The sequence below is a fragment of the Ursus arctos genome, unplaced genomic scaffold (genome assembly GCF_023065955.2).
Source record: "Ursus arctos isolate Adak ecotype North America unplaced genomic scaffold, UrsArc2.0 scaffold_13, whole genome shotgun sequence".
NCBI lineage: Eukaryota > Metazoa > Chordata > Mammalia > Carnivora > Ursidae > Ursus > Ursus arctos.
This window is the reverse complement of record NW_026622797.1, coordinates 34,443,833-34,457,282: the sequence shown is the minus strand read 5'-3', so window position 1 is coordinate 34,457,282 and position 13,450 is coordinate 34,443,833. Positions and strand designations below refer to the sequence as shown.

The window sequence follows — 13,450 nt, the reverse complement described above, 5'->3', positions numbered from 1 at the left end:
ATTCCTAGAAAACAATCATTATAGATCATGTTGTGACATTTTCTTAATTCACAGCTGGGTTTCAAATTTTCAATATTTTATTTTGAAGTTTTTTCAAGCATGTTCTTGAATGAAATTGGTCTACAAAGTGTATGCACGGAGGGGGGAGGTGGGGGAGGGAGGAAGAGAGAAATTGATTTTAAAAAAGATCAAGAGGAGAGAGGAGAGCTTGAGAGAGTGTCATCTTTACATGGTTCTGTTATCACAGTTATGCTAGCTTTTAAAATATACTTAGTTGGGTCTCTATGGTCTAAATAGTTTTACTAACATAGGCATTAACTATTCTTTAAAACTTAAAGAAACCTCAACTATAAAACCATGGTGAAATTTCAATGGTAAATTTTAAGATTCTATTTTCTTCTATCATCTGTTCAGTTTTCTAAGTCTTCTTGGGTCAAATTTTGAAAATCAGTATTTACTAGACCATAAGGGTATTTAGAATAAAATCTGTCTCCAAGGTTACATGTAATATTTTTTATCCCTTTCCCAACAGCAAGTAAAAAACTGTAGTTATATCCTTTTTGTGTTTTCTAATATTGCATAGTTTTGATTGTCCCTCATTTAGAATTGACAGTGGTTTAGTTCTTTTATTGATCTTTTCAAGGAACTAGCTTTTTTGATTTCATTTATTCTTTCTCACTGGTTTTTGGTTTATATTTATTTTTTTCTATTGATTTTTCTCTGATTTTCTAGTTTTGTGATTTTTCACATGATTCTAGACAACCTTTCAAAACAGAAATCATTTATGTATTTAATATGTATCCCAAGGTTTACAAACATGCCTGGCACATGGCATGCTCTTGAATAAATATTTGTGGAATGAATGAATGAATAAATGGATTTTATAGCATCATCAAAACAAATCATGATGGGGACTTCAGGAGAAAAAAAATTTCAATAAACATATTTTAAATAAAGAGAATTTTAGGGTACTTACCCTTTCCAGGGTGAATGTCCTAACTACATATTCAGCAAGTGGCTCCATTTCCACACAGGTTACTTTGAAGTCACCATAAACTTCAGTATCATCAGGCCAATACTTGTAGCATTTAACCTAAATGACAAAAAGCATATATAAGCGGGCCTGATTACACATTACCCAAGATGACTTAATTCCAGCGGTAACTCTTTAGGTTACAGTAAAAATATAGTTAAAAAAAAAAAAAACTATGTATGAGATAAAAGAATGTATTACACAATAAACAGAAAAACTTTGTGCAGTCTCATTATGATATATAAGTCCAATGATACAATTAGAATCTAGAACAAAGTCGAAGTTTCTTTCATTACTCAATAAGAAATCAAATACTTTCTCAGCCATCAAAGGTCCACTGAGGAGCAGTCAATTTAAATGCCTATGAATTTTTAAAACAATTCAATGAGATTCTATTTTAAGTGTGCTATGTTTGGCTACTCAACTTATACTCATGTTTTGTGATCAAGAAAAAAGAAATTTGTTTTCTCTTACCCGGCCAACCTCTACTAAATTTGTAACCATCACAATGCAGGCAGATTGTTCTTGCCAGATCATTCTCCAGAAATCATATACTGTTTCATGAACTGGGCCTTTGAAGAAATTAATTTGAATATTATGTTATCAGAGAAATTTTGTGGTTGGAAGAAATAAGTGGTAAGAAATATGCATAAGGCACAAATCACAGCAAACTAAAAAAAACAAAAAATAATATTAAAGGTCTAACACAAAATGTCACTGAAATTACTTAAATTCAGTTTGTATCTAAATTCACACTACAGCAAAAACATAGGCATATACAAGTTTTTTTTTTTTTTTCCATTTACCTTCTATACTTCCCATATAGAAGAAGATATCACTAGATTTTAGGGTACTTACACCTGTCACTAAGTTAGTTTGATGTATCTTCACATATATGTTAAAAATAGGAAGTCTTATTTCCACTATCAACCAAATGGCATATATTAACAAATATACCCACATCATTTATAAAACAGTGCGTGTTTAGGGGTTAATGAAGAAACATCCATACATATAAGCACGCATCCCAACCTTACATTATCATCTCCAGACTGCTTAAGCATCTACTGAGTTATACTCTACTCAGTGCCACAAGCAAATAAACCTAGGATATTGTTCACAATGGATGATCTTTAACTTTGAAGAGCTTAAAATTCAACTCAGTTAATCCAAAGATACGTGAAAATATTCAGAAAATGATCTCTGTCAAAACAGCAAACAGAGCTCTTGCTTTATTTCCCTCTTTTAAGAAATAAATAGATGTGCAGGTTTCTCTTCTGATGGCCAGTGGTCAATCTGGAGAGATAACTAAAGGTGTTTTCGGATGCTCTTATTCCCCGCTGTGCCACTATAACAAGATTTCTCTGCCTTTTTCTTATTTTCTACACAGAATGAACTTGATGGAGTTCCCTTTAGTCCTTTGTTTTGTCTCAGTCTTGACTTGTAAAAAATTTGCCGGAAGACAGTCTAACATCTCATTATAACAATCTCGGTCTTGGATAATACTCCATTCCAGGACCGCAGACCTCACTACCAAAAAAAAAAAAAGGGCAACTTATACAAGGTGAGAGCTCTCTTGCTTTCATCAAAAGTAACTCCTGTGACCAGCACTATTGACTAGTGTGTTCTGGGGTATCAGAATACCAAAACCCAAATCACAAATCAGCAGCTTCTCTTTTATTTTAATTAAAAAATAAATCCAGCTTTAGTTTATATGTGCTTTACACAGATAAAACAATTTGTATTACACAAATGAATAAAGAGCATGAGCTCACTCAAATGATCTGATCTTTTTTTTCAGTTAAGTCAGATAAAATGCCACCCCTCTCCCCCAAAAAAACCCCCAACCCAAAACCAAACCAACACCATATGGATGAATAAACAAGTTTGATTACTCTACAACATTTAAAAAGGCAATGTTTTACCTTGAGTTGCAATGTAGTGGCTTGGTCTCTGGTAGCCCTAAAATAGGAGAACAAATTGGTTATCATTTTACATCGGTATCAGAAATACATGAATGAAGGCATAAAAAGATGAAGACAACCACCTGTTAAGATTAAGTTATAGTAAAAAGTCCAGAAATGAGTAGTGAACTCATAGTTCACTTCTCAAACCTAGGTTATCTGAAAGGTAAGCATAAAACAAAAATTAAATGCTTTAAGGGCTCAGATTAGAATATGTATTGCATAATTGAGTTTTGTTTGCTAGGGAATAACCTTGTAGATATTATTTGGTTTTACTAAAATGTTTATGCCTTCATGTTAATCTTTAGTCATTCATTCCTGGCAAATAGTGTTCAAAAATATTAATTCTCATCTTATCATCCAAAAGTACAACACACTGCATTACAAATGGACAACGACATATTAGAACCATAAAAAAATAACAGAACATTCCAATGTTAGAGCTGGACAATGCATGTGTGCATTAAGTCAGAGTCCTGCTGAGCTATTTTAGAGAATATTCCTGTACTATAATATGTTCAGGAATCTGCCAGAACTATTTTGTGTGTGCTGATAATATTAGTTTACACACACATAATTACAGGTACACACATATATAGGGAAAGAAGAGTTTTAAATAAAATGCATCTTATCCTGAACAAAAAATTTAGCACTTTTTTCTTTTTAGTGTGCCAAGAGCTTTAGGTGGTTAAACATTTAATACTGTTTCAACAAAGAAATTATTCCTGATAAGAAATAAGTTGTTAGTTGCTCTCATTTGATTTGAATTCCAGTACATCCTCAGTAGTACAACTCTTAATGGTATAATAGGGTCAAGCTTTGAATTTGTTTTGTATTTATCAAAGGACTTTAGCAAAAGCCTGTGGTACAATTTGTCCACATTTGGTGTGGGCAACTCGATGCACATAAACGAAGATCTCCAATCTAAAACTTAATAGGCTGAGCATCATACTGCTGCCAGTTTGGAAGTTTTCTATTTCTTCTTATACCAAATAGTACAATTTTTCATGGAATAATTTTTCCCAAGCTCTATAAGCATTTCATCTCCCGTTTTTCATGAAAAATTTACCAATTACAGAAGAGTCGTAAGTATAATAAACTAACGGGTAAGGGAACATTGTGGAATTGGGTAGTAATCAGCCAAAATACACTGGGGTCTTAACAGAATGACTGGATAATAACACAGTCTCATTTAGAACACAGTTTTACCATATGAACCATAAAGTAGTATTGTAACAAGGCTCCAGTGTATATGTCTTGGCAGAAAACCAAGGTTAAACTGAATAGGTATGAACAAGTACAAATTAGTCACAAAACTGTTGAATTTCTTATTCTAAAGAGTGGACCATTAGCTTAGCTTTCTCTTTTGAGATGTCTGATAAATTTAAAATATTGAATGAGAGTCAAATGATCAGAATTTTTACCAATATACTCAGAGACTTTTATGTAATAAAATTAATTAATTCAAAGATATCAATGATGACGGTTCACAAAATAACTATAAAACATGAACTTAATAAATGTGACAGAGGTCATTTCCTATTTATGGAAATCAGACAAAGTTGGGGCCTAATCTTCATATGTTTTATATAACTATAAATGCATACAACATATATGCTGCAATAGTTGGTACTTCTGCCTTTTGCCTTACAATTAATGCATGTCTTGAACTGATTAATCTCAGCACACTTAGGACGAATTATTTAAAAAGAGCTGACATTTCATGAGTGCTTTGTATGTGCTAGGTATTGCGCTGACTGTTCAACATGCATTACTTCATTTAATCGTCATCATAAAATGATGAGGTGCGTACTACTATTATTATCCCCACTGCACAGAGGAGGAAATTGAGGCACAGAGAAGGGAAGCAACAGTCCCAAGATTTCCAGCATAATTTTGAACCAGGAAATATGAAAAAAGAGCCTGTCCTTCTTACATGTAATGTAGTATTCCTACTTCCTTGACAATATTTTATCTTGATTTGCTAATTACTTTCCATTAAATCAACAATTTGCATGTAGATACATTTGTAACCAAAATTTAACAGTGGAAACCTGTGACCAAAACAAGCTTTTTGGTTTGCATGATTCGATATATATGTGTGATATGTATATTTTACAAATGCAATTTAGAAATGATTTTGCCTAAGTCATTTTAATACTTTAACAGGCCAATACCACACACGACAAAATAGTCTTCCTACCCATTTTTAACATTAGAAGTCAAATGTAAAAAGTAAAATTTCAGAAACACTAATACACATCATACTATCCAGCTTCTCACATGTTTGGGGGAGGGGAAGAATAAAAACCAGAAACAGAAATCATCAACAAATAAAACTCGAGTACATCATAACTTGTCAAAAGCTAAAAAGGGTCCTGTTTTTCTAAACATAGCAAAGGGAAGGAGGTAAAATAGATCTTCACACATGTAAAGGAGTTACAAAAAAATGAACATAGATATACCATATGAGGCTACTTAGGTGAAGCATGCAGAGGTAACTAGTATTAAGCATTAGTAAGAACTGTAATTAAGAGGAGTTATATTAAATATTTATAATAGGGTGCTGTTATTTACATATAGTGGTACTTACATCCCTGTACAGCCAAATCTACAGCCCAAACCAAAGTCAGGTGTGAAAGAAAGCACAACAACGTCAGTGAGTACTAGGACGTAGAACAAGGAAAAGTGTACAGTTTGTTCTTTATTTTAAAAAGCTAGCAATCACTTTATAGGTAATAACAAGCAAAAAGATTCACATATATAAGCCAACAAACTGGGCACACCAAACTATAAAAATACTTACATCTATATAGTTGGCATTAATGTAATCAGAAGAAGGATCATCTTCAACAGGTTGCAGAATTACTCTGGAGTGGTCATCTAAAGTTTTTAAACAATAAAATAAAGCTATTAAATTTCCCCTCTGTTCCGAGACAATGACCTCCGTAGAGAGTTGAAATAATTCAGGGGTTGCTGATAGCTTATGTATAATAGGCTACTATTCGAATTTCCTTAAAGAAATACAAGAAGTTTGATGAGCTCAGTACTTATTATAATATTCTGTTAATAAAGCTTCAATGACTAGCATCTTCATAGTTAGGAAGTTTTGAGGGACCATGGGAATGTCCGATGAATCATCATTTGGAGTCATGGATTTGTCTAAAGGACTGAACTCGTTTTAACTTCTAATTTTCCTTCTTAGATCTGGTTTTAAACGGGTGGGACCCATTCCTGCTGCACTTTACAGCAAATGGGCCACAGAATGAGAGAGTGAATTTTGAAACCTCTGCTCTCGACTTCTTACTTCTTGGGAGTCAAGGTTGAATTCTGATGTATTCAGAAGATATTTTAAAATAATTTAAATGGCGATCTGAGTGGGCCAAGTACATCACTAGCTGGTTACAAACTAAACTATGCTACTTTCCTTACCATTCCTGTGGTTTCATAGGAAAACCGATTTATTTAAACCCATGCCAATACCTTGAAGACCTAACGAAGTCCCTACTAACAAGGAACACGGAGCGGCAGGAGTTTGGGCACTCGGTCCACGGAAGAAATAAAGGTTATATGGAAAGAATAACACTCTGGCCTTGAGTATGTTTGGTAGAAGTGTTAAAGCAATTTATCACTGAAAAGACCTTTGTTTTTCATTATCCTGATACTCTGCTGTCCATAACACCCTCACGTGTTTACGTGCAAACATAAAATCAAACAGCATGTTATCTCCACAGGGTGAAGAGTCTGAGTCAATTTAATTAAGGAAGACGACGACAACTTCAGAGTCACTGCCAATAGCCAATGCTGTTTTAATATTAAATAGATGACTTTATAAACAGATGTGCCACCCTCTGGGATTTTTTTAAAAGTTTACACCCACATCCGGAGGACTTGCTACTTAATATTTATCTTCTACACACGATATTTACATTCAGCAAGCGTTGAATGAGAACTTACATGCTATAATGTTTCCATATCGATTTTTTGCTCTATTTTGGTCTTTTTTAGCTACATCCCAAGATGCAGACTGTCCTTCAAAGAAGCTCTGGAAAAAGAAAGTGACAAGAAGACTGAATTTAACTCCTTTTCTTGGATCAGGTTTATCTGTTCTGAAGACCAAAATAATAAAAGCCACTTTTCTCAGGGAGGAAGGGAGTCCTAGAGGAGCAAACAAGTTCTCTTTTCAGATCTCAAAGCTTGTTTGTTGGACTCCTACTTGTTCATTTTGCATTGGACTGAGTTCAAAATAAGGACAAAAAACAACTTTAGGGAAAAAAAAGAAGCTTGAAACGATTTCAAATTTAGGATTGCTACAACTCTGAGAGGTGGAAGTAGAGAAAGCATCAAAACGTCAAAACTATTTTTAATGAGTCTCTTTCAAATGTTTTTCCCTTAGCATTTATAACAGGAAAAAGAAAACCTGTTTTCCCCCATAATTATTCATTAAATCGTGTGCAATACCTCCCATTTCAGTTTCTTTGAAGATCATGAAAAGGACTGAGTCTCTACAACAAGGGACCATATGAAAATTAAAAAGAGTCCCCATGTCCAAGGATCTTGGAACAGATGAATTTGCTGACTGGTTTAATTACCATATGCAGCAATTTAAAATATGGGTACAGATTTCTTTTTGCAGTAACACTTAAACTTTGCTCAACACAGGAAATGGGGTCTTCAAAGAATCAACGGTTTTTGAAGTGAGGTACACAGGAATGCACATGAAATGAACAAAAAAACCCAGCTCTGGCAGAATCTTGTAATTCCTTGCACTATAGTGTTGCCCTGGCATAGTGTTTCCGGTGTGTACTGAAAACCAACTTTCACAATTCACAGCTAATTTTATTTGCTCCCAAACTCAGGGATGTCAGCAATCTAAATAAAATACAGAGTTCAAAGATTCTTCATGCAGTCGAACGCACTGGAGGTGGTCTTTCAAAGTCAAGTACTGCTTGGATTCTTTCACTTTAAACGCGTGTATACGGAGGTTGTGAGTATGGAGGTGGAGGAACGTCCTTCTGTGCCCGAGGCTGACACTTCTCAGTAAATGCCGAGCGGCAAAGGAACTTTGTCCTTTTTGCTGTATTATGTTTATTGAGATGTTCAGTGTAAACCACTTCCTGTGCAGTATGACTTATACTTGTATTTTGGATTTAGGAGGAAGGGGAAATGAAGTTGGAAGAAGAATTTCCCACATCCTTCTTTTGGCTTCTTAATGTTGTCTAGATTCGCAGTGCTCTGTTTTTCTTCCCGGCCACCTTCAACCAATAAGCCACACACAAAACTACGAGTGACAAGCAGTACCTTTAGAACACAAATATCGACCCCACTTCTCAACACAGGTCAACAAGCAAAGAGGCAGAGAAGTACCTACTGCTTCTGTCATTCAAATGGCTGAATCTGTGGTGATACAGTGGGACTCAAAGGATCCTGTTAACAGACTGTTCAGGAGGGAAATATAAGGTCTAACAAAGTGGTTTTTAAAGAGCACTCCTTGTGATGTTAAAGGGAGAAAAAAATGGAAAATTCCACTATTATGATTAGAAATAAAATTGAACACAGCATTGAAACTTTCACCTCATATTCCTCTTTGAACCCATAGCTGTCTGATGTCTTCATGAGATTAATGTGCTGCAGGAGGTCGGCAACCCTGATGGCTGGGTGCAGCTGTCCCGTCTGGTAAGGGGATTCTGTCCCCTCACAGAGGTAGCGAGGTACATCTAGAAGACGACTGGACTCTGCTGTGGCACTGTGGTTCTCATCTGGCAGTTTTCAGATTCCAGAAGATTAAAAAAAAGACAAAGTTATCTTGTTTAATATATATCAATGCAAAGAAGACTGTAAGAACTTAAGATTTTTCTGATAACAGGAGGAAGAAAAAAGAAATATAGCCTAGATCTAGGGCGGCTTCCCTACAAAGACAAAGCCTTTCACATCAGCTCAAGGGATGAGGTCAGAGTATATTATGTTTATGTCAGTGAGATAACGGATGCTGTGAGATGTAGACATATGATCCACTTTTAGAAAGTATAAGTGGGAGATTTTGTTGTGTTCTTCCTTTTTCTTGTATCTGCGGTCACAGCAGCATAGAGTAGGACCAGAAGATCAAGTTGTCAACTGGAGAGGTGTTTTCATTGGCGGGTAAACTGAACACATGCCTTCCCCACCATATCCCAACCTCGCTCACAGACCCCATCTAGGCAACCCATCCCCATAGGGCTGTTCTCTGTAGCCTTGTGGGCCTATTCTGCCACCTGGGGCTTCTAAGCATGGGACAGTCGTGACTGGGAAACACAGGCGTTCTACAGAATCATCCCCAGGCCCCACTGTATCCATTAGCCGGGTTATATGTGCATTTATACTGTCTCTACTCCTTTAGGTTATTATGATGGTTGTTGCTTTTATTTTAAGTCTATTTTGACTTCTGCGGCCACTGTGAGAAAGAAACTAGGGTATGTCTCTGGGGCAAAATGCATTGGCCATTCCTCTGGAATTCTTCCCTGACCCATCCAAGATGAGCTACATGGCTCCTTTGTTATGTTCCCATGGCCTCCTGTCTATGTGTCCTCTCCCTGAGTCTGTATTTTAGACATTTGTTTCCTGATCTCTTTCTTTTCACTAAATTCTGAATGCTTAAAGTGTAGAGAGTCACAGTTGTCTTTTTATTCCTAGTGACTGGCGCAAAGTAGTCACTCAGTAAATACATCAGTGAATGAATTCGTTAAAATAGACTGAACCCCTCACCACCCATATTTAAGTGTAGTCTCCATCCCCATTGTGTTATTAGCTGAAAATGAAACTTTTAAGTCTCTTTATGTCATAAGGAAGAAATAAACAAGAACATTATACCTATGAAGAATAAATATTATTTTAATGACCACAGCACTAATCATTACAATGAGAAAAAACATGCTTATATTTACCACATTGAAACTTACCACTTTAAAAAAAAAAAACAAATGTTTTAAGGGGTGTTATTTTGGAAAGCATTATACTGCCATATTCATTAACAGAAGAGAAAGTACACTCTTAGGGGAACCTTTGTTTATAATGATAATGCATACTGTAGAGAACGATATTTAATTAACAGTTAAACATATTTCAAGTGCTGGTACATTTGCCTGCTCTATCACCAACTCTACAAATAGGATATGGCAAAAAATGAATTGTTGTCCCCATGATAAACATTTTTTCTTCCTGGAGAAGGGGGAAAAAAAAAAAAAGAACCCCACAATCAGATTTGTGTGCGTCTGTAATTTAGTTTGATTGCACTTATTTTACTTCCCCTTATTAGGCTGAATGTTTTTTTTTTTCCTGTTTCTTTTTCTTTTCTTTCTTTCTTTTTTTTTTGGCATTTACTTCTAAAAATATCACATTGACTCCAAAAAAACCCTGGTGAATTCTGTTGTGACCTAACCACTCGACTCAGGTTTTGCCCACCCCTCTACACACCAACATTTGCTAGCAAACATGATTCATGAGCTTCCTTTACTTCCTATGAGACTACACTCAACTGATCTATCTTTGCTAAAATATTACAATCGATAGATTGACATAAAGGTTAACATAAAAATTAAATTGAGAAGCCACTGATTTGGGCACTGTCACAGAATATACAATTTAGGATGAGAAGAGGACAGATAATGTCGGAGAGGCAAAATACAATCACCCAAGCTGGAATGCGGCAGCCCCAGACCTCATATCATACCTGCCGGAGCAGCGGCATATTCACAATTGTAAAAGGCTCAATGAGAAACAAAGAATTCACCCATATTCCAAATCTTACATGGCATGTACAAGATGAAATAGACAGTGCTTTTTGTTTTGCATTAAGCTTTAACACATTAATACAATGAGCAGTATTCATTAAAATAATCACATATGAATTATTAATCTCAATACATTTCCACCTCATCACACCACCTAATAATGTCGCTAGTAGGGAGAGTACATGTTCTAATCATTATCCTTATTACACATTTAAGAATAATAACTTCAAATATATCCCTGATGGAGAGGTTTTCTAGAATTCTTTGCAATGCACTTACCAGTTATAGGGACTTTAACCCAATGAAGCAGTAAAACACAAAAAAACAAAAATATGAATCAATATGAAAAGTTTTGAAGAGCTTTTAAGATCAGTACGTAGGTATTAATATCAAGCAATATTTGAAGATTTCAAAAATTGCTTTACAAATACAAAATCAAGTGGATGCAAAATAACTGTAAACACTATGATTCCAAGAATGATGAAAAATGCAACAAATCATTTCTACATCTGATATGATTAATGAGATTTAGCTTTTAAAGAATAATTTTTTTAAAAAAATCAACCAGCTTGACTTTCAAAATGAAATAAAATGCATAACAACTGCTTATATGGATAGATTTTATGACTATTGTGTTAACGCTAGCCTTCCTTAAACATAAATATCCCTTTTCACAGGGAAAATTGCTACAATAATCTTTTAAACGTTACAGTTTGTAAAATTCACATATATTATTTCATTTTCTTTTTACAAAACTGTGACAAAGTTTACAGATGGGAAAGCGAAGACATAAGGCACTTTCAGACGTTCCTATTGTGAGTCCCCAGGAGAACTGAGACTTGGACCCAATTCAACATTTTCCTAGAATATTACCGTAATGAAATTTTAACATTTAGGTAACTAAGTTTTCCTCAGTGAGTTTTTAATATTTTAATTGAATTTTATTTATTAATTTGATGCTGACAGCATTCTACAGCATTCTGCTTGACAGAAGATGACATTTTCAGAGGCATTTGGTGCCATTCCAATGATCATGATTCCTGGCTCCTCCCTACATGATTGGGCACCCACTGGGATGACTCCCCCAGTTTACTTCCCTGCCATTATTGGTGTGGACCTCAAAAGGAGAGTACAATCAGAGAAAGAGAACATTGACTTCCAGATTGTTTCAGAATATATATTCTTTATATTATAAAATTGTAAGTTTAATAATTATTTTAGTAAAATGTATGGTTCCCAAATATTTTAAAAATGTACTTAAATGTTGAATACATGGAAAATAAAAACGCACATTAAATGTAAGATAAAGTTTTATGTTCACAAGAAATTTGAATTTTTATATTTAATGAGAATTGGGAACTTTTAAGATATATTTACCTGGCAATTTCCATATTTTTTGGTTATATCTTAAATATTAGAAACACAGGGGTAAAACTAATATAGAACTTCTTAACATATAAGCAAGCTGGTCATGAATCATTGGTGTGTAATTAGTCAAGGAATAGAGTACAAATTAAAATGAAACTCTTTCCATTCTTAAATATACAGTTAAACATTAATTTTACATTTGAAAAGGCCTTATTCATCACTAGCAATACCATTTGTCTTAGATGTTGTATAGTGGTAAACCTTGGCTTATTCTAGATTTCTTGAAGGATAACACATCACATAAGATGCATATAAAATGCAGAACTCCACATCAATATTGTAGTAACTTTACCTGCACTTATAAATTCTTAATAAAGACAAAACTAAAGCAAATGCACACATTCTTAATGTTTCCTTGGAAAAGTGTTCTTTAGTTGCTATAAATTTAGGAGGATTGAGAAAAATCTTTCCATCAAGTAGATTTTTATATATAAACTAATCATTTAGGTAGCATTGGCCTCTGAGATGGGTGCATTTGGGTCATTCTGCTAACCTGCATATGTAAACGTTAGTCATCTACTAAGGGTCACTGTACTTTTGCTCCAAATCTAACAGAACCAAGACTTTAAAAATATGTTGCTTTAAAAAAAGCATTTTACTAATTTGAAATCCATTAGATCTGATTGTTTTGATGACAACATGATAAGATCATGACTTAATTTTCAAAATCAAGCTGCTTCCTACACTGTAAATAATTACTGTGTAGACAAAGCTATAACTCATGCAAGGATGTGTGATCCATGCAAGAAAGAATGATAAAGAATTAGGGCCTCACCTAACACAGCAGTCGGCACAAGTGGATCATTGGGCACTGCAGGAAAACAGAGCTCATGAAGGAATATATTGCCCTAAAGTTGTATTTTACATTTTTCCTTTAAAACAGATTTTTGCTATCTTAAGAAAGGCAACTATTCAACTTTCTTTGATTATTATAACCTGCAAAGATAAAATTCTCTTTTTCAGCTTGGGTTATCTCAAAACACCAGGAAAGGTGCCTATAATTAAAGTTCAGTATTCTGCTCAATTTTAAAAGCCAGGAAGATTCAACTGGACATTATAAAGATCATAAAATGGGGGGTGGGACCCATTTAGATCTCTCAAGTGCAAGATACTTAGAGAAATAATGATCTCATTTTCATTCCAAATAAATTTTTTACAGCAAGCTGTAAGAAATAAGAGTTAATCCTTCTTCCAAGTTTGTAAGTGGATATCTTTAGTTAGTTACACTGTTGAATTCAAGCTTCCTAATAAAGTACTAG

The 13,450-nt window shown here is 34.5% G+C and overlaps 1 protein-coding gene across 2 annotated transcripts in view; it reads right to left on the bottom strand.

Moving 5' to 3' along the window:
• Positions 1-13,450, bottom strand: part of PTPRK (protein tyrosine phosphatase receptor type K) — a 540,251-nt gene that overhangs the window by 17,281 nt on the left and 509,520 nt on the right. For both annotated transcript variants that reach the window (XM_026504778.4, XM_026504780.4), the window contains exons 16-21: positions 8,572-8,756; positions 6,955-7,042; positions 5,804-5,880; positions 2,959-2,995; positions 1,508-1,605; positions 977-1,093 (exon numbers count right to left, since the gene is read on the bottom strand). In XM_026504778.4, the coding sequence (XP_026360563.2) occupies positions 977-1,093; positions 1,508-1,605; positions 2,959-2,995; positions 5,804-5,880; positions 6,955-7,042; positions 8,572-8,756 (602 nt within the window). The remainder of the gene's footprint in view (positions 1-976; positions 1,094-1,507; positions 1,606-2,958; positions 2,996-5,803; positions 5,881-6,954; positions 7,043-8,571; positions 8,757-13,450) is intronic.